This window comes from Anabrus simplex, chromosome 1 (assembly GCF_040414725.1).
Source record: "Anabrus simplex isolate iqAnaSimp1 chromosome 1, ASM4041472v1, whole genome shotgun sequence".
Taxonomy (NCBI): domain Eukaryota; kingdom Metazoa; phylum Arthropoda; class Insecta; order Orthoptera; family Tettigoniidae; genus Anabrus; species Anabrus simplex.
In genome coordinates, this window is record NC_090265.1 from 1,255,243,543 (window position 1) to 1,255,265,115 (window position 21,573).

The following is a 21,573-nucleotide window of genomic DNA, read 5'->3' on the forward strand; positions in this document are numbered from 1 at the left end:
GCAAGGCATTACATTGCTTTCCCTTCAGTAGAAGAACGACCAAAAGTCATTAAAGATTTCTATGAATTGTCGAATTTTCCCAGTGTTTTAGGAGCTCTAGACTGCACCCATATAAGAATTCTGTCTCCCGGTGGTGAAAGGGGTGAGCTATTCAGAAATCGAAAAGGCTATTTCTCTGTGAACGTGCAAACCATTGTGGATGCAAATCTTATCACAGACATTGTAGCACGCTGGCTAGGTTCCATACATGACAGTACCATATTTAATAACTGTCAAATCAGGGCAGATTTTGAAATTGGAAGGATCACGGATGGCATACTTTTAGGAGACAATGGATACCCATTGAGGAAATACTTAATGACTCCATTTCTGCAACCTGCTGGGAGCCCAGCTAAACTACAACAGGGCGCATATTAAAGCAAGAAATTGTGTTGAGAGAGCATATGGTGTGTGTAAAAGGCGATTTCCTATTCTCAGCATGGGGCTCCGAACAGAGATTCAGAATAGCTTAACCATCATTGTAGCTACTGCTGTTCTGCACAATATTTCTATTTTAACAAAGGATGACATCCCCCCTGTTAATGCAGTGTTACACGAGTATCTCGATGAAAGGAGAAACAGGAACCAGGAAGTTGATCAAGACCCTCCTAGACTTGCTATAGAAGAGCCCAGAAATGCAGTTGTCCTTAGGAATGCTATAGCCGAGCAACACTTCAATTGTAAGTAACAAACTAAAATATTTCCTGCTGTAACAAATATATTTATTAAAACTTTTTTTACACTTTTTACATTCATTATTTTACAAATTTTCTAGGCCTAATTTTTTCATTAATAATTTATTTTTCAAGCAGGCATTCTCAGTTTTAATGCGGGCTTCCTCAATTTTAATATTTAGAAGTTCGTCCTCTTTTTTAAATTTTTTAAATATTAATTCTTTTTCCAATTCGCAGAGGCTGGAACTAGCGCCAGCCAAATTGGCGATGTTGGTGCGGCAACGCATGGCTTCAGTCGTCCTCTTCTGGCGAGGAGCTGGACTGTATTCGGATGACCTGACTTTTCCCTGAAATAAAAAATAAGTGCTTCAGTGTATTGTTTATATTGTTTTAAATTGATTTGTATTATTTTAAAATTCATTTCTAGCACTGCTTTGGCAATAAAAGTAACTGAAAATATATATTTCTTTTAGATAAGAATTAAATCTGCTACTTCAGGCAGCTGAACATACAAACAGATGAAAGGAGCAAACTCATCACAGTGAATGGATGGTAAATTATAAAAAAGAGCAGTTTCAGAATAAAACAACTCTTCTTGCCCCCTCTTCTACCACATGAGTAAGAAGAGGCAACAATACTTTTAACTGCTGTTATTTGTGGTTCTACATCCGTTCACAGGTGAAGTCTTCCTTTTTTGTATGTTTACATTTCTTTGTCAGCGTCTATTAAGCATGTTACTTTACAAAAGTACGAAACGGTATTGAAACAGCAACACTGAAAAATATAGTTTCCATCTGTTTGCATGTTATTTGTCCAATTTGCCTCCAAATCTAGTACTTCAATCTTTTTTACATAAAATAAACCAATGTTTCAGAGAACCTCGCTTATTAAATAGCTAACCTATATCAATTGTACTTTCCTTGGCACCAAACTAAGATCACTGACAACACTATAATTTCCCCACACTCAAGTACCTTTCTGTACCAGCAGATCTTTTAACTGGAAATATACTTCCCAATGAGATTACTTTTTCTCCATTTCCATTCACAAATCAGGCCAGGCCTATTTATGATTCTAGGGACAAGTTTTAAAAATACCTGCATGCCATAATGGAAAGACAGTTTTTTCAGTATTATCTTGAAATTTAATACAGTTGAACCTGCCCTAACGGACACCTTTATTCAGCAGACACCTCTCTATACGGACATTTTCCCACAGGACTGATTTTATTTTACATAAGACGCATGTTAAATAAGCCTCATTTAAGTGGACACCTAAAATACTGGATCGCAGACACCGCTATTAGTCTCGTCCACTTTACTTCAGCAGACACTTTACAAGTTCCAACACACTTTTTTTTTTTACACCGGTGTATGTCATGCTTTCTTTTAAAACCATTCTGCAGACACGCAGGAATTCCTTTTTTAATGTTTGTACAATTTTGTGTGCTAGGAAAAGAGAGAAAAAAATGTCCATAGGGATGCTGTAATAGTCATGAAGTTATTTCTTCTACACAGGTCTCTTTCCACACCTTTCGTTACGGCTGTCTTGCATTCTAATTAATGTACATACTGAGATTTTTACTTGATCGAGAATGCTGCCAGTGACTGTTTACTCGCAAGTTTCCACAGGATTTTCCAACCTTCCATAATTTTATCCATAACTCAGATTGTCACTGATAACGTCAAGATCAGATAGTTCAGTTAAACTTGGAAAGGAGACATTTGCTAATTGTTGAGACAGAAATACTGCAACATTTCAATTACCCAGCAACAAGGGACAAGAAAAATGTAATTACAGAAACTGCAAAAGGACCTTAAATGGGAAAGCTCGTTGAAAAATTTGTGGGAAAACCCAACTAAACACAATTGTGAATAATAGAAATTAAATTTAAAGAGAGTGGGAAGAAAATGGGAAATGAGGAGTGAAAAGAAAGCAGGAGTCAATTTTTGCAGAAGTGGACATTGCGGTATATGAATGGTTCAAGTGTGTTCGAGCAAAGAAACTGAGGTTGTGTGGGGAATGTTACAAATAAAAGCGTGAGAAATCACAAATAATCTGAACGTTTAGATTCTTAAACAGAGGAAGAATTTGTTTGTCATGCTCGATTGCAAGTACAGGAATAACACAATGGGACCATTTAGTAGACTTAATTCCCTTTTCAAGAATATCGCATTAACGAAAAATGAGTGAATAATTATTTCCTGAAGCTATAATGTTTGTAAAATCACTTCTAATATCTCTCAGGCAAATATTTAGTTACAAATGATTTATATTTAAGGTGGATGTTCTTTGTCGTTAAAATGTTAAATTAATTTTTACAACCTTGTTTCAGCGGACACCTTTCATGATGGACATTTTTCCGCGGAACCGATGGTGTCCGCAGAAGAGGGGTTTGACTGTATATTACTTAGGCCTACTGACAGAGATAAAACGTTACTGTTTTCAAGATGAAGAAATGTAACAATTTTACCACGCGTGAGTGAGTCGTCAAAAGATTCTGGCAAATGAACATGAAAGTTTAGTTCCAAACCACAGGTAAATTCCAAGAACCTCAACTGAAGACTACACAGTATTGTATACATAATATCTTCTCTTTTAGAGGCTGCGAATTCAGGATAGAGGGACGATTAATTTTGGAGTGTATCATTACCAGTAGCCTACTGTTGTTCCCATGGGTAACAATACCAAAATGAGAGATTCAATTATTCAAATTAATACATTATTTAAGCCTTTCCAGCAAAATTTAATTTAAAATATATCATGTTGGTTGGTTGGCTGAACCAATAGAGTTCCTATCTTCCATTATCACTTCTCTGCTTGGGATCAGAAATCCATATCAGAACAAAGCAGTGGTGGGACATACGTATATTACTCAAGTTTACTCCAACCCATCCCAATCCTGTTTACATCCCACATCTGTTCTCTATCAATATTTTGCTTGAGTTATTAGATGGTGGTGGTGGGCTAAACATTATTATGGTACCTCAGAGATATCGCAGAAGTTCTAACATGGGTCTCTACATCATGATTGAAGAAGCGGAAGAGGGGCGTTGGGCATTCTCAGTAGGGACAACATGTTCTGGTGATTAGTTATCTATACAAAAAAAGATATTTCCTGGTTTCTGACAAAAAAACAGATAATCTCATAATTTTGACAAAAGTACGTTATTTCTGCCGTCTTCATGTGCCACATTGTAGTAGCTACTAACATGAGCTTTATTCGGTGGTCTGGTCGTTCATAAGTAAAAAGCTGAATATTGCGCCATGAATTTTACAAGCTTTTGTGTTTACGTGGTGCAGTTAAGAAAAGGTAAGTATTCAGGAAAGAATTATATGGAACTTACATTTGAGACGTATGCAAACAAAGCACGTGTATAACCTCAACCAGTGAAAATATTAGTCTCTTCCTCATTTTAATTCCTCAAGTTCCAGAGTTTGGTGCGAAAGTAACACTAATATTTCAAGATACTTAAGGGGGAAAGTTGTAATGAGTCGAGTGCTGATGAAGAAGACAATATAGAAATAGACAATGTCGTGCCAACTGTTACTAATGACGAGTGTGTAGAGCCGTCAGATGAACCGAACAATATGAAATCCACCAAACAATCAGAAACCAGTGAGTGTAAAGAATCCTTTCTGGGTAATCCAAATATTATTATACCACCTAAAAATTTCTTCAACCTGTGAGAAAAGTATTATATCGTACTCCTAGCACGTGGTGGTGGTGATTATTGTTTTAAGAGGAAGTACAACTAGGCAACCATCCTCTACATAACACTAATCAGAGAGAAAAAAATGGGAGGGATCTGACAGTTCGAAAAAATGAAGGCACCAGCCAAAGAAAGACAAGGGCCACGAAGGGCGTGGAAATGAAAGACTCCCTAGCCCTTGGAAACCTAATAGCGTCAGGGTCGGAAAAGAACAAGAGTTGACCAAGGGAGATCGGATAGGATAGATGAAAGTGATGAGCCTGGCACAAGTGGAATCAATGCCAGGACTCAGCTAAGGGCTCCATGGTCACCAACCTACGCTCCGAAGTAGAGACCCTGGAGCTTTTAGTCACCTCTTACGACAGGCAGGGGATACCGTGGGTGTTATTCTATAGCCTGCACCCACAGGGGGTCGTACTCCTAGCAGAAACATAATCCATTCTGTACAGTCTCCACTAGGTGAGGCCATACAAGCATGTGATACACAAATATGGCAGAAATTCAGTATGTGCAGCTTAAGTTTTATAGCATTATAAGGGATTTGAAATGTTAGAAATCTTATGTGGAATACCTTGTAGAGGAGAGATGTGTTCACTGCAACAGCCAGGGACCCATCCACTGTCCCCCACAAATACATTTACTTTTATAACCTAATATAATTTATCACACACCATGCTTCATTGTTCAAGCACGCTGTAGCATTTCCATTGGCTGATATACAATTGGAAGTGAAATGCATTCCGTTACCAACCCGCGCACAATAAAAACACAACTAAATGCAATCTCTAATGAAACGAAACAAAGTACAGTACAGACCAATAACTTTTGTCACTAGCAGACACGATAAATTACTTCAGCGTTTTGAATGCACTGCTCTCACCGTACGGAATGCTAGAGGCCTAAAGCCGCTTCGCAGTCCTAACCTGAGGGCTCGTGCCCCCAGACCCCCTTTACTAGGTCACAGTCCAAAGCAATCTGCATGTTCGTAAATTGAAAACTAGTGCCGCCACACCTAACTATGCACTGCATGCTCACGACCATCGAGAGAAGTCTGAGAGAAAGAAACAAATGACAGTGCAATTGAGCCTAGATGTCTGCGCTGAGAAACTGTTGCAGTAACTGAACTTTTGCCCACAAATATCCTTCTCTGTATGTTTTGTAGACACTGGAGAGAAACAATTGTATGCCAGAAAAGACAGAAAAATAAGTACAAATCATCTGTTCGTACACAAGATGATGTGTCTCATCCCTGTTAAGCCTTTAAACCCTGTCAGCTGCACTAAAAAAATAATCACAAAAATAATCACTTATCAGTTCGTTAAATTTTGGACGGTGTTTTATGTGGGCGCAGATACAACAATGAACTCTGAAAAATGTGAATTTCTGTTATTATGGCCTCAAAACTAATTGGCCCTTGAACAAGTCTCATAAAAACTAATTGGCCCTTGATCAAGTCCCGTAAGAACCAAAGAGAGTCTTCTTTTTACGCAAGTATGTTGTCCTGTGCCACCTGCTAACCTCCTTGATGGATGTCAGAAGTACACTCAGTATCCACAGAAGCATTATTCATAAGATAACTACTATATGCCATAACTTTATTTTGCATGTTACATACTAGGGACAACAAACCAATTTGCTTTAGGGTAGTGAACGTACTTCCCAGTCAAGTCTGTCATGAGTTAGGTCTGCCAGCAGCCTTTGCTTTCTCTTTCAAGTGCCAAATTGATTTGAGGCACGCTTGCACTTTGGTGATAAAAATATCCAACTGGAAAGTAAAGAGAATGACTCTTTTGTATTTGTTAACAATTGAACACCAGTCTTTCATAACTGACGAACAGCTCCTCGCCTTTCTAGATGTACATTCCAAATAAACCTAGGAAGTATAACATCAAATTGGTAATGACTTGTGATACTAAAACAAAAATGCAGGTTTAAGAAGAGAAGTGGAAAATAACAGCAATTAACCTCAACATTTTCCAAAGTTCATATAGCAAAGCTTTCACCAATAACCATCATGTATCACTGCTTAAGAATATAGCCCTCTTGCATGCAGTTCTGTTTACATGTACCTATTAAGCACAAAATGGGGCCGATGACCTAGATAGGCCCCTTTAAACAACAAGCATCATCATCAAGTGCAAAATGAAAATCTCAGAAGACAATTGCTCTAATTAGTAGGAGTTTTCATTACCTACAAGGCAAGTGATAGTATAGTAAGGCCTAGTCCCTGTTGATGATAACTAACACATTCCCATTTTTTCATTAAGGAAACACAGTTACTTACATTTTTACTACCCCTGGAAGATTTGGGAGTATCCAATGTGTTTTGCTCTTCTTGGGTCGTCTCCTCCAGAGTAATTACCTCTTCAGTCCAGGTAGTAGAATCATGCGGATGACATTCACTTAGGCCTACCACAGTAATGTCGCCTAGAATAAAATAAAAAATAAGGTTATATTATGTTGAATTGCACTGCAATGTAAACTTACTAGTAGGAATGTTGGAAATAGGCAAGCATGGGAGAAATATATTAATAATATATTAAATATACTTATAGAACCATCTATATAAGACCAATAAAACTTACCATTGTATTCCGCATCGCCGTCGAATGGGTTCTGTAGCGGTTCCACGCGGTCACCCATTATCGCAAGCAATTTTTCGCTGCAATCGTTCATCCCTTTAGGAAAAGTACCACCTCCAGTTTTATACGTTTCAATTTTCACCCTGGCCTTTTCCTTCTTTGCGTTCCTCTTCATATTCACATAAAATTGTTTTAACTGTTTCGTACAGCGCTTTGTAACTCGAATATCAGAGTTAAATTCCCGACACAGTCGGTCCCATGCAATGTCTTTTTCTTTTACGCTGACACAGTCCGTTCTCTTATTTTCTATGATACTTGCATACTTTGCGATCAAATCTACGAACAAGTTCCTTTCATACTCGTTATAGTTGGGTGTGCGTTGCCTCTTACTGCTCAAGTTATCTTCGCGTTCACTATCCATAACCTCTATAATATTATGATGAACTTCACAAAACACGGACCAACTACAAGTGCACGAGGTTCCAATTAACCGCGATAAGCGCCACGTGCGCCTGCATGTAAACAAAAAACAAAAGAACCTCACGGGAACGTGTTAATTTGACTCTAAGAAATGTTACTTAACAAATGTTGGAAATGGGTTCGTGAAACAGGGGACTGTTAACCGAAATGTTAAAATAATAACAATTGTTAGTTAACAAATGTTAAGCTACATTTAACATACAGTTGAAGAAACCGGCCCAAAGTGTATCTAAGATCAGTCTATGCTATACCGAGTCACAGATTTCGTTCTGTTTTTGTACTTTAGGAGACGATATAATGCGTAGGAGCAAAAACAAGTGACGTGAAATCAGGTTGTGGTAAAGGATGTTTTATAAATGGAGTGATTTTGTTTCTTCAATATCTGCTTGAAGTATTTGTTGCGATCATATAAGTGCTAATAAGTTGGTGGAAGTGTTATTTTAGAGTAGATTGAACATTTTCTAGTTAATTTTTAACCATTAAAACTTAGGGATATTGGTAGTTATAAGTTCTAAGAATACCCGTCAAAGAGCGGTAAGTGCTCTTGGATGGAATAAAACGAATGTACATTTCATAGCTTACCTCACCAGATAGAGTCACATTCACATGAGAGTGTTAGTAATATCTTAAGTATTTGGTGTGTGAAACAATTCACATCTTTTTAAACTAGTTCGTATGTAGAGAGCTACTTTATTTGAGGTCCGAAAAAAGAATTCGGGAGTAATGACAGAAATTTATCTGGTAAAGCTAGTCAAGAAATGAGCGTCCTGTATGTGAGAAAAAAGTACAAGAAAACGACACAGCAGTATTATGTAATGGATTATGCCAAAGATGGCACCACTTGATATGCGCAGAACTCCAACAAGGCCAATTCAACGCGCTAAAGAATATAAATAAGAGGGAATAAAAACTGCTATGGCTCTGTTACGACTGTAAGCAAGATTTCATCCTATACAAAGCAGAGAAAAGTATGCAAACAGTCATAGAAGACCTACGCATAGGGATGAATCAGAGGATGGGAGAATTGGCAGAAGCAATGGAGAAGCTAACAGCATAACATTAGGCCTACACAAGAAAATAAGATAAAACCAAAACCACATCAAAAACAGATATTCAAACAATACAAGAGAAAGCCAAACAAGATGTAAGACCGTCTGTAATAGAAGAGACACAAAACCAATCAAAGAAAACATACATGGTAAAACAAATAACTCCGACTCAACAAGAGAATCAAATCAGGCATAGAAGAGCCAGCAAAGGAGACACCAGACCCAAACTGAAAAGAAAATGACTGAACAAGAATTACAGACGTCCGAAACCCCATGGACAGAAGCAGTGGAAAAGAAGAAAACCGGCAACTCAAATTCATAGGTACAAAAACTGAAAACAACAATGAGAACATTCTAAAAGCCGGGGAATGCACCGCCTGGATATATGTAGGGTGACTGCACTCCTCTGCAACAACGGAGAACATCAAATATTATTTGAGAAACATACCTGGAAATATAGAATGCAAACAACTAGAAACATTAGGCTCAAATAAAGCATTTAAAGTGGGGATCTGTTTTGGAGAATTAGAGAAGGTAGGAAAACCAGAGTTCTGGCCAAAAAGGGTGCTAGTAAGAAAATTTCTTTTTCGAGGTCACCGAACCGGGACAAGGCTTGAATAAAGAGTCCTCAATAAACATGAAGATCCTCCTCTGGAACACCGAAGGATTAAAAACTGCCTTCGACTTTTCCCCAAAAAGCATAATAGAGAATATGGACATCTTGATTGCCACCAAAAGTTTCCTCTTGGAACCGATAGCTTTGCATGGTTTTTACGGACACCATCTATATGTTGTACCAACAGCAGGAACACCAGCTGGAGGAGTAACCTGTTTCCTCAAGGCAACAGCAGGACATAGGAAGAATGTGCTCAAAAAAGAAAATGCCATTATCGTTAAAACACCCTATAGGCTATCACTGTTACAGGAATTTACATGTCTCCTGATAAATCAACAAGTGATTCTAAGTGCGACAGAAGAGACATCAGAAGAAGAAAATGTGATAATCGCTGGGGATCTCAACTGTAGGATCAATCTACCAAACTCCAAATCTGAAATGGTCATCGACGCTCTAAGGGAAGAAGGTTTTCGACTGATCAACAAGAAAGAACTAAAAACAAACTGCGCACCCAATGGAACCAGCACAATAGACTTGGTTTTCTATAAAGGAGAAAAGATAAAAGTAAAGAAGCAGGTAAGCCTATGGACATCAGGAGCAGTCCCCATCAGAAAACATTCAAATATAAACGGAAATAGAAGTAAGAGGAACATCGAAAACCTATATCAATACAACAGAGGATACTAAACTTTCAAGACTGCTTGACATAGACATCTATATATATAAAATAAGAGTTTTGTCTGTACATTGCTCAGAATTTGAAAAATGGTATTTCTGTATCGGTCGTGTCCACAGTAACAAGAAAATGTACTTTTTACTTTTCCGTAATGTCTGCCTGTCCGTCTGTATGTATGTACACGCATCACTAGAAAACGGCTAAAGATAATTCAATGAAAATCGGTATGCAAAGTCGAGGAATAAGTTGCTACAATCTAGGCTATAAATAATTTTATTCACGCTGAGTGAAATGGTAGTTTAGGGGAAGGCCTAAAATTTAATTCTCAAATATTTATATTATTAGTGGCCGTGTCCATAAATACTTCATAACCAAAGTTACATAGAATTAAATTTATGACCATTTATGTCATATGTAATTTTACCGTACCGGCTATGATAACGCAGATATTCATGAATTTGCATTTTTGTTGCTAAGTCCATATCAACGCCGAGCCATGAGAAAATGGGTTAACAGAATTTAATGAAAATCGGTATATAGAGTCTGGAAAAAAGAAACTACAGTCCAAGCTATAAAAAATGTTATTCACAATGGATGAAGCTGTAGTTTAGGGGAAGGCGCCTAAAATTTTCATTTTTAAATAGCTATGTTTTTGGCCCTATCGAAAAGTACTACATAACAAAAGTTACAGAGAATACAATTTCCGATCATTTATGTTTTATTCAGTTTTACCGTACCGACTATGATAGGAGTGGTATTTCAGAGTCGGACGAAAACTAAATGTAAAGGCCTACAATATCGAAAGCGCATAACATTGATCAACAATAACATTACATTGACCATTGTTTATTGTGATGTTATTTGTCCCTTATACTGCCTCTCAACAGCGATAGATGGCATTACTGCTGCGTACTGAGTATAGTAGCCTGACTGAATATTGGCAGGAAATAGCCAGGGAGATAGGGAACTTTCTTCTTCAGCATGCCATTCCTCTGGTTCATACATTTTCTGATGCAACTGGTACGTAAGACACTGGCTCTTCATAGTATTCCAGTTATTCCATCCCTACTCTGATGCGCTGTCTTGAATGAGCAGTGTGCATACGTTTGCCCTGGGAGTCTCCACTCCACTCCACTCCATTCCCCTCCCCGCCGAAAAAGGATGAAGAGTGTTCACGAATCACGGCTGTCTGCGGCTTGGTCATTCCAGCTTTGGAACTTTGGACTGTTCGATCGGCAGTGTAGTCCTGTTCATTAAAAGTGAGAAAATGTGTGATGTTTCATTTGATTATTTCATATGAAAGCATTGCTTTTAATCGCGCCATTCCTACTGACGTCATTATAATGTATGTTCATTTCAGTTCGGAAAACCACTAAAACAGTCTTTCTGATGATGTAAAAAGGCAGGTAGAGAGCGAGTGTCTAGCATTATAGGTAATGAAAACTCCCCAACCTAATTGTGACTGATGGTATGCAAGCGGGTCTACCATTTTATTGAAAATTACCTAACTCAGTCATCATATGAGAAAAGATGTTTGGTGACTTCCCCGTCGCGTTTCTACGGTAACGTTAAGAGCTATGAAATTTAATACAATCTTGCTAACAACGTGTACACTAGAATTCCGTATACAATGTAGAATTCCATAGCGAAGCACGGGCACATCAGCTAGTAATAAAGAAGTCAGAAGAAATTGAGAAAGCAAGGAATCTAATACATCGGGGTAATATAAACAAGGCAATGAATATAGCGACATCCCTAATAGAGAGAGTCACCTTTTCTATAAAGAAACAAAGAGCCCAAATATGGTTTCACAGCGAATGCTATGTCAAAAGAAAGATTATGTTACAAGCTCTTCACACAGCTAGAACAACAGAGAATGCTGAAGATTTGAAGACCTACGCGGCAAGGAGAAAAGAATACAGAACAATGTTGAGAAACAAGACAGCTGCGCATATTGAAGCTCTGGCCAAGAATCTTATATCGGAAGCTAAAACAGACCCTTTTGCTGTCCTACAAAGAAAACAATCTGAAAATCACAGAAATACCCATGGAAAGTTGGGAAAAACATTTCACAACAGTGCTCAACAGATAAAATAAATAAAGAACAATAACACGATTACCAGTAACATCTACACTCAGCTTGGAAATAACAAAAGAAATAAAACAGACAATCAATGCCGAAAAAACAAAAAAGCAGCAGGACCAGACAAAATTTATATAGAACACAATGTGACCTCCTTCCAATATGGACAGAATTGTTTAATTAATGCCTACGGACAGCAACAATCCCAAATGCATGGCGAACTGCAACCCTGAAAATGCTATATAAAGGAAAAGGAAGCACCGACAACCCAAGTTCCTAGAGAGGAACAGCATTTGGAAGTAATGAGTACAAATTGTTCACAAAGATAATAGCAAATCATCTCACTGTAATAGTTGATCTGCTCATTCCGGAATGCCAATTTGGATTCCAGAAAGGAAGGAGTACAACTCAAGCAGTGGAATTTCTCAAAGATAAAATAGAAGAAGCCCTAGTAGGCAAGAATGGGAAATACTACGTCGTTATTGTGGACTACGAAAAAGCTTTCAACTTCATCGACAGGGACTTATTGAAATTAAAACTGAGGAACTTGATCAGAAATCACAAACTTGGACACATCACAGACACGATCTTAGACTACAATCTTTTGGAAATAAAGGGTGACGGTATAACCAAATCTAAGAAATTGCTGCAAATGAATGGAGATCCTTTAAGTCCACTTCTATTCAATATTACGACTGCAGACATAACAAACGTTATAGAACACATGCCATCAACCTTGCTGATAATGTATGACGATGATATGGCTATAGGATCCACATCCAAAGAGGACCTCCAAAATACCCTGACATGGCTAAAGGATTGGGCCATGGAAAACAAACTAGGCCTAATTATAACCCACAAGAAAACAGTGCAAATGGTTTTCAGAAGAGGAGGAAAAGTGACTAAAGATGCAGCTTTAAAATTAGGGAATGAACCGCTGGAAATTGTGAACAAATTTAAATATCTGGGAATATCACTCCAACCAACAATGACAATAATTCAAAAGAGCAACCGTGGTAGGGATTTCAGCTCTATCAAGATTAGTATACCAGCTCACAAAAGAGACTTTCTTCATTGAGCATATACATCTCAGCCTACTACTACCAGCTACCCACCAACATCAGGAAGCGCATCATCGGATGCTGTCAGAGAAATCAAAGGAAATCGACCCCGAGTTTTTTGATATGGACACGATGATAGATCGAATTGGACCAAGGAGCTTCAGGAGCAAAGACATGTGATAACCACATATGAGAAGGAAAAGGGAACGGCAAATGTACCGGCACAGGAGCCTTTTCTTATAGAATAACTTAGACTGCAGCTACCTTCTACCAAACAGGAAGCCGGAAGAAGGAAAAGAGAGGAAATAGATCTAAGTTTCTATTCCACTGAAGCCATGATCAACAGGAGCTGGACAAGACTGAACAACGACTTAAACCTCCAAGTGCTATCATCTCACTATGAGACAATTCGAGTCCTGGCTCAAGCGCTATCATCTCACAGTGAAACGATTCGAAAAATTGGTATAACAATCGATTTTACGAATATTTTCGTTGCAAAATGAAATTCTCTATCTGATAGGCCATGCAAGTCGGTCTTTGGTTGGGGGAAGGAAAACAGTAAGTGGTGATCTTGTCAGCAGTGAACTCGTCTTTGTTTACGTGTACTCAAACTGTCCAGTTGCTTTGAGTTTGCTAACCAATTTGTGATAACTGTGTGCCTGATTTACTTTATTTTAACTGGTTTATTCTAGTTTAGTGATTATTACAATATAAACATGAGTAAACTAAGTGGTTCAAGTGCAATTAGAGAAACATTGGAAGAGTTTGAGAATGAAGAAAGTGTAGAAGATTTTCCTGATGATTTATCAAAAGACGACTTTTCTTCTGGAAGTGGGGAAGAATATGACCCTAATTTATATATCCATGACTACAGTGTTGCATCAAGTAGTGATGCAGACAACCCAAACGTGCGAACCCTACCAGGTACAGCTAGACCTAATGGCCCACCACAACAGACTCTCGAGTCTCTTTACCTGTAACTTTTTTATTCATTGAAGTTTATATTATCATATATCATTGTGCTTGTAATGAAATTAGGCCAATTTTGTATATCTTGGAATTTAATTTCAGATAATGTAGTGCTTGTTACCAAGCTCAAAAATTGGAATATTTTTTAATTTAAAAAAAAAAATATGACTAATCATCCATTATACTTTTACTGGATACTTGCAAGTAAAACATTTTTTCAATTTTGTTTTACGTCGCATCGATACAGATAGGTCTTATGGCGACAATGGAACGGGAAAGACCTAGGAATGGGAAGGAAGCGGCCGTGGCCTTAAGGTACAGCCCCAGCATTTGCCTGGTGTGAAAATGGGAGAGCAAAGGGAGGGCTAGCATGTCTATTATCAGCTAGAATGTCACCTTTCAGTTTAGTGTGTAAGACTGACAATATTTTAATGATCAAAACAGCATTCTTATCTGTGATGGGCGCCTATTTTCAACCTGAATGGAAAGAAGACGACATTATAAATAAACTGATGTTAGGTATCTCTAAATTGGGAAATACAGATCATCTTACAATTGCTGGGGACCTAAAGTGCCGTATAGACATTGCAAACAAAAAAGCGGAGATGGTAGTAAATTACCTGGAGACAGAGGGATTTTCATTACTAAACAAGAAAAATGAGAAGACACACATAGGCCCAAATGGAAGAAGCACTACTGATCTTACATTCAGCAATAAGATGGGTTCCAAGGAAGTGAGGCCCTCGGTACTAAAAGAAATAGCAATAAGGAAACACCTACCAGTAGAAATTGTCATAACATAACAGGAAACTTTGATTCGTTAATCAGAACCAACCACAAGAAGCTGCCGCTGCAGAAAATTGATGAGGATAAATTAGACGCCTGTTCTGTATTAGTACCAATGATCTTGAATGAAATACAAAGTGGTGACTTAAATGGGTCCCTTCCATACATAGAAGATATAATTAAGCAAACGTTAGTTCCACGAGATAACAAAGAAAAGAAGTCTAAACTCTGGCTTAACCATATCTGCTACAAATCCAGGAAAGAAGCATTAGATGCCCTTCATAAAGCCCTGGAATTTCAAACACCAGAAGCACTTGAAGAATATTCCGAAAGAAGGAAACAATGTAAAGCAATAATTAAAGATGTAAAGGAAAAATTCAAGGAAACGTCAGAAGAAAATATGATCAAGAAAGCAGAAGAGGAATCATTTTCAATCCTGATGCAGACACAACCAAAATATACGAGGCAGATCCCACAAGAAATCTGGGAAGATCATTTCACTGAACTACTACAAGCAAAGGAAACCCGAGACTTGACTGAAGATAGTGACTGGGATACAGCACCAATTGAATTATTCACAGTTGAAGAATTAGACGAAGTCGTCCGTGAGAAGACTAGGAGAGCACGAGGTCCAGATAACATACTCTACAAACATATCAAAGACATTTGGGCAACACTAAAAGAACCTATCACGGAACTTATGAACCAATGTCTCAAACAAGTTAAAATACCAGACAGGTGGCGGGAATCAACTTTAAAAGTGATGTACAAGGGTAAAGGAGATGTTAGTGATCCGAACACCTACCGTGGAATCACTCAAGTGCATATTACTGAAGGTTCTTACAAAAACACTGACATATCGATTGAGGGATGTAGTAGATGAATGACAAAATATTGGAAGAACAATTAGGATTTAGAAGAGGCGGATCAACAATCCAGGCAATCAGTTGCTTGCTAGAAGATATTAAAGAAGCACTCAGGTTGCAGAAAGGAAAGCTCTATGCAGTGTTTATAGATTTCCGCAAAGCCCTTGACTCCACAAGCAGGAGCCTGATCCTTCGGAAACTGGAAGAGATAACAGGAAAAAACTGTTACACAAAGCTTATTAAAAATGTATTATCAGAAAACGATGTGAGAATATGCAATGGTTTAGCACAGTGAAAACCAATCCTTCAGGCGGTAGGGGTCCTTCAAGGGGATCTTTCGAGTTAACTTCTTTTTAATTTAACACGTTGGGTGCCACGTGCCGCCATATGGCGTCACGGTGGTCTACAAATTTGAGATGGCGTGACGCCATATGGCGGCACACCGTTCTTGAAATCAGAGTTGGCGTGACGCCATATGGCGGCACAGTTGAGTTTCAGACGATGCGCCGTAGATAATCAGCTGTGACATCTATGCGCGTAAAATTGGTACTACGTGAAGGGCGAACTTCAGGGTCTATTCCAGCTATGTATTTTTACTGTATGCCACCATGTGGCGCCACAGTATTCTTCCGAAGCCACTGACTGGCCAGTGGTCTTTGTCACAGGTGAAAGCGCGCCAGGCTTTGTTTATTCCTCGTTTACGTACGTATTATCACTCAGTTTATATAGTTGTGCAAAAATATAAAAAATTGAAGATATTGGTAATAATCTTACGAGGGAACACATACATGTGTTACACTCGGATTCGGTTGAAATTTGGTAGGAATATTCGTGGGAGGCAGTAGAATGCCAAGGTGAAAACTGCATGTACCCAGCGCAAGTTTAAACGCCAAAATTGAGCAAATAAATAGTCATAAAATTAGAAGTACCACGGGAGTATCGGGGTGTGGCGGAGAGGTAGGGAGGAGCGAAACATCGGACGTGAACCAACCGGGCTGCGTCGAGCTGCGCCAGCAGCCAGCAGCCAGGTAGCGTACAGTTAGCGCGTTTCCCTTAACTTCCCGATCAGATGTGCAAAACGTAAATATGAATACAGCACATGAAACAAGTGTACAAAGGACGATGTTTGAACAACGATGCCAATAAGGTTTGAAAAATTACAACGAGTAACAAGAACTCGGGCATGCCGAGACGCATATTTTCATTGTTTAGAGTTATCAGAAAACTGTTCACAACAATATGTAATGCAATATAAGTACTTGTTTTGCATTTTACTAGGTTTTCATAAATATTGCGTTAATTTGAATTAGGAAATAAATATCCCGTATTGGAAATTCGTATTGAACATTCCATGTCAAAAAATTCTGTGACACCATATGGCGTCACGCTATATTTTATCTTTCCTAAAAATTGATGTGACACCATATGGCGTCACGCATGACCATGGTATGGTGAGATAAAATTTACTTAGTACATCATATAAATACATCCCAAGATTATATAAACAGTCTACAACGCGTACAATTGCTTTGGCACCAGCGGAATGCAATTCAAAAACATGCCTGGCACCAGTGGAATAGTGTGCTACAATCGGCTCGGCACTCAACGTGTTAATAACGCGTGATGTTACAGAAGTAATTGCTACAGTTCGTGCAAAAATCTATCTATACACGGATGACTTGGTAATTGTATCGCCATATCGAGATGAACTTCAAAAAGCAGTCGCTAATCTGACAAATTAGTCAAAAGAAAACAATTTAGAAATTAATGATCAGAAGACAGTAGTCATGGTTTTTAGAAGGGGAGGAAGACGAGCAACATCAGACATAATACGCTACGAAGGTTCACCTTCAAGGGGATTGTCAATACATTCAAGTATCTTGGAATTACTTTTCAGACAACTGGAACCACATTTACAGCTCACATAAAGTAAAGGACTCTGGCTGCAACCATAGCAATAAATGACATAGATCGCCTTAGTCAACTGTCAATCAAAACGGCCTTGAAACTCTTCCGCCTCAAAGTTACTCCAACTGTCACAGCATTGAAACAATTTGGAATTTCCTGAAAAAGAAAGATATAAAGGAGATAGAAAGGGTGAAAGCAACTTTCCTTAAAAAAGCCCTATGCATATCTAAATACACACTCTCTAGACTTGTGTATAAACTGACCCGAGAACCTTTCTTCATTGAGGACTTGCGACATACAATGACACTATAATCAACAAAGGCATATCAAGAGCTCTTACATGAATTAAAATTAAAGAAGACAAAAATTTGGAGTGATTTCTGTATAACGGATGCAATGACAACAGTCAATTTGTGTCAGAGTTGCTTCGACCTCAGACATACAGTGACCCGTGCAGCTGTCCATGGCTTCCAACATAAGGCATGTGGTGTACCTAGATTTCACGATCCGAACCAGGACTGTGTATGTCGATGGTGTGAGAAGTTCTGTGCTCATTAGCACGCACTGGAGTCTCTGAAGAGACCATGTTCTCTGACAAAATTTTGTAGTGATTAAGTTTATACTGCACATTGTGCGCTTTTCTGTGTAATTAAAAATGGGAAACCATGGAACACCATCTTCAGGGCTGCCGACAGGGAGATTCGAACCCACTATCTCCCGGATGCGAGCTCATAGCTGCGCGCTCCTAACTCACGGCCAACTCGCCCGGTGTGTAAGTAAAACATCCTACTATTATCTTATTCTCTAATTCTTCCTGAACAAATTGATATACAATTTGCCATATGTATTTACAAATTTGTATTTATTATATGTTTTTAATGTAACTGCACGCTGCCTTAAGAATGCTCAGCACTTGAAAGTGAAACCATCAGCAAATGGAGGGTTAAGGAGCCCTATAAACAGACTGACAATTCTCGGCTATCATCATAAATTATGCACGCGAAAAGGTTTCCATGAGCCCTCTATAGACGGTCTGTGTATCCTGTGCGGTAAACATCATTTCAGCAATTGCGCAAAAAGAGTAAAGTCACTGATAGACTACAGCAAGCAATAAACTTTGCACATTTGTGCGCTATTCTGTTAATAATAATAAATCAAAAGTAATTGGCATTCGATTTTCATCACAATACTGAAGGGTTAAAACGTTATACTCAGCCAGAAAAATGGAGACCGCTGATTACTTGGAAGCATATGCCATCAAAAGAAGAAATTACAGAAAACTTCTAAAAGAGAAGCGAGCTAAATACCTGGAAGCAGAAGCCAAGAAGATTGCAGTCGAAGCAGAAACAGACCCATTTCGGGCCCTCAAGAAAAAGCAAGAGTGTAGAGCGAGGGAAATACCAATGGAAACATGGGAAAAACACTTCTCAGCGCTTCTAAACACGGACAGCAGAGCAAAAGGTGACACCGCAAACCACCCTATCGATCCAGAACACGAAATTAGACTAACAACAGGGGAAGTACAGATGGTAATCAGCAAAGGAAAAAAAAAAAGGGAAGTCAGCAGGACCGGACAACATATATACAGAACACTTAAAAAGTACTCAAGACCATTTACTACAGCTTTGGACAGAACTATTCAACAAATGTCTAAATTTAGGCAAAATACCGGAAGTTTGGAGAATGGCAACGCTGAAGATTTTGTACAAAGGGAAAGGAGAAACTGACAACCCCGACTCATATAGAGGTATAGCTCTAGAAAGTAACTTTTACAAAGCATTTGCAACTATTGTAGCGAATCGCCTGAACAACGAAATAGACCCATTCATACCAGAATGCCAACTAGGCTTCCGCAAAGGAAAAAGCACGTTACAAGCCGCAGCATGCCTGAAAGAAAAAATTGAAGAGGCACTGAGGCATCCAAAAGGGAAGTACTACGTCGTCTTTGTCGACTATAAGAAGGCTTTTGATATTATCGACAGAGATATTCTGATAGGAAAATGGAAACAAATGATTGGCGACAACACGCTCGTGAGAATCGTTGAGACCATACTAGACTACAACCTAATCAAAATTGAAGATGGAGCATCCTCATCCGGGAAAGTAATTCAAACAAACGGGGTACCCCAAGGAGACCCGCTAAGCCCGCTACTATTCAACGTAGCAACGGCAGATATCAAACAGATAATGACGGACTCCCCTGAGACTACTCTAATAATGTACGCCGATGACATGGCTCTGGGATCGAGCTCAAAAGCAGAACTACAGTCGACAGTGATGAAGTTAGAAGCTTGGGCTTCAGATAACAAATTTGAAATTAACCAGGAAAAGGCAGTACAGATGGTCTTCAGAAAAGGTGGCAAGGCGGCCAAGGACGACGCTATAACATTAAATAATAAACCACTAGAAATAGTCAAGAAATTCAAATACGTGGGCATCACGTTCCAAACGAGCATGGCATCCTTCAACAGCCACGTCATAGACAGAACGACAGCAGCAATCAGAGCCATCCACAATATCAAGAATATTTCTATGCTATCCCTTAACACAGCGATGACTATTCAAGACCGCAATAACCCCAATTGTCTCGTACGGAATCGAAATAATATGGGATAGCCTGACAATCGGTGACTTGGAGAGGATAGAAAGGGTCAAAGCAAGGTTCCTGAAGAAGGCCCTAGGAGTAGGCAAACTGGCACCCTCCAGACTTGTTTATGTACTGGCACGGGAAACTTACTTCATTGAGGATCTACGACTCAATCTACCACTGCCATCTACCGGCCCATTCCAAGAGCTTCAGAAAAAACTTCTCAAGAAACGCGCGGAAACAGACCCCGAATTCTACGGAAATGACGCCATGATCGATCGAAACTGGACCAAGCAACTTCAAGAGCAAAGACATGTCATAACAAGATATGCAATACATGGCTTCCACTACAAAATATGCGCAAAGACAAAAGTCCACAATCCAACAGATGACTGTGTTTGTACACTGTGTAAGGAAAAGTGCGACCGCTACCATCTGCTAAAGTGCAAGAACAGAATAAAGACTCTAACAGAATACAGCACAATGTAAATTGGGACAACAAACTTAATACTCATTCGAGTGCTCCTTATATAATTAATTAAAACGTCTGAAGATAACGATCAATATCCCATTAACAGCAGAAAATCTCTCACAATAACTTCAAATGTATTCATATCGATCACAAGAAATGTGGAAAATAATTACGGAGAAAAAGTACGGTAAGGAGCCATGTCGTTTCAAACAAAAGGCGATCGCGGAATACCAACTTAACCACAATCATATGTGCGGCCTGCCATGAAGTGGTTTGCTAACCGCAGCGCTACGATTAACCGTACAGCAAATTTCTTCAAAATTACTTGACTCATACCGCTCACACAAAGGCTGTACTTGAAAGCCAGAGATCATTGTCTCAGAAATGAGATAATATGAATATTAGGCAGGTCTATGCCGTTAAAATACGAAGAATATTTCACAAACAAAACACGGGACGTCTGCGCGTCAATATTTGTTAAAGGGATAGGGAGCATTTACGGTTATAACAAAAATATCAGCTTCTCGTGGTACTAATATTGCTGTGATGTATTTCTAACAGCTAGTTTATTGAAAAATACAAATAATCACTGAGCTAAAATGTAAAATAGGAAAAGTGTCTGGATATATGTAAACGATGGAATTTCGGTAACGATCTCCAGACAAACGACAGATCTGAACCAGCTGCAGAGATATCCAACTACTTCCAGCAGTTACAACATTTTGTTACTATACTAACTCTCGAGGCTTCTTAAACCGCGATAAATAATTTCCAATCCTTGCCAATAAACCTTACTATGTTTACGCAGTCACTAATTAAAAGGTACGTCCTATGATAGCAAGAGTGACAGAAGCTAGCTCATCAATGTGGGTTGAGTGTTCTTGAGATAAACAAGACATGAACTGTGACCGTACAGTGGAACTTTAGCGAATACGGTGGGAAGCTGCTTCTAAAGTACATGTACCCAGAAATAATACTATAGCATTATTAAATCATATGTAACAAGCTACTT

General features: G+C 38.7%; 2 protein-coding genes across 4 annotated transcripts in view; both read right to left on the reverse strand.

Annotated features, from left to right (window-relative positions):
• gish (casein kinase I gish) overlaps positions 1-21,573 on the reverse strand; it is a 645,075-nt gene that overhangs the window by 622,385 nt on the left and 1,117 nt on the right. The window lies entirely within an intron of this gene.
• On the reverse strand, positions 749-20,747 carry LOC136858260 (uncharacterized). The gene is made up of 4 exons (XM_067137662.2): positions 20,735-20,747; positions 7,012-7,520; positions 6,711-6,853; positions 749-1,060 (listed from the first exon to the last, which is right to left on the reverse strand). Exons 2-4 carry the CDS (start codon positions 7,427-7,429, stop codon positions 800-802), a joined length of 822 nt encoding a protein of 273 aa, XP_066993763.2. The 5' UTR covers positions 7,430-7,520; positions 20,735-20,747; the 3' UTR covers positions 749-799.

What these genes read in the sequence shown, in the direction of transcription:
- LOC136858260 (XM_067137662.2), bottom strand. Translation starts at nt 7,429, where the DNA reads ATGGATAGTGAACGCGAAGATAACTTGAGCAGTAAGAGGCAACGCACA. An exon ending in CGGCGATGCGGAATACAATG is followed by an intron (nt 6,854 to 7,011) that starts GTAAGTTTTATT and finishes ATTTTATTCTAG; the next exon opens with GCGACATTACTGTGGTAGGC. An exon ending in CTTCCAGGGGTAGTAAAAAT is followed by an intron (nt 1,061 to 6,710) that starts GTAAGTAACTGT and finishes TTTTTATTTCAG; the next exon opens with GGAAAAGTCAGGTCATCCGA.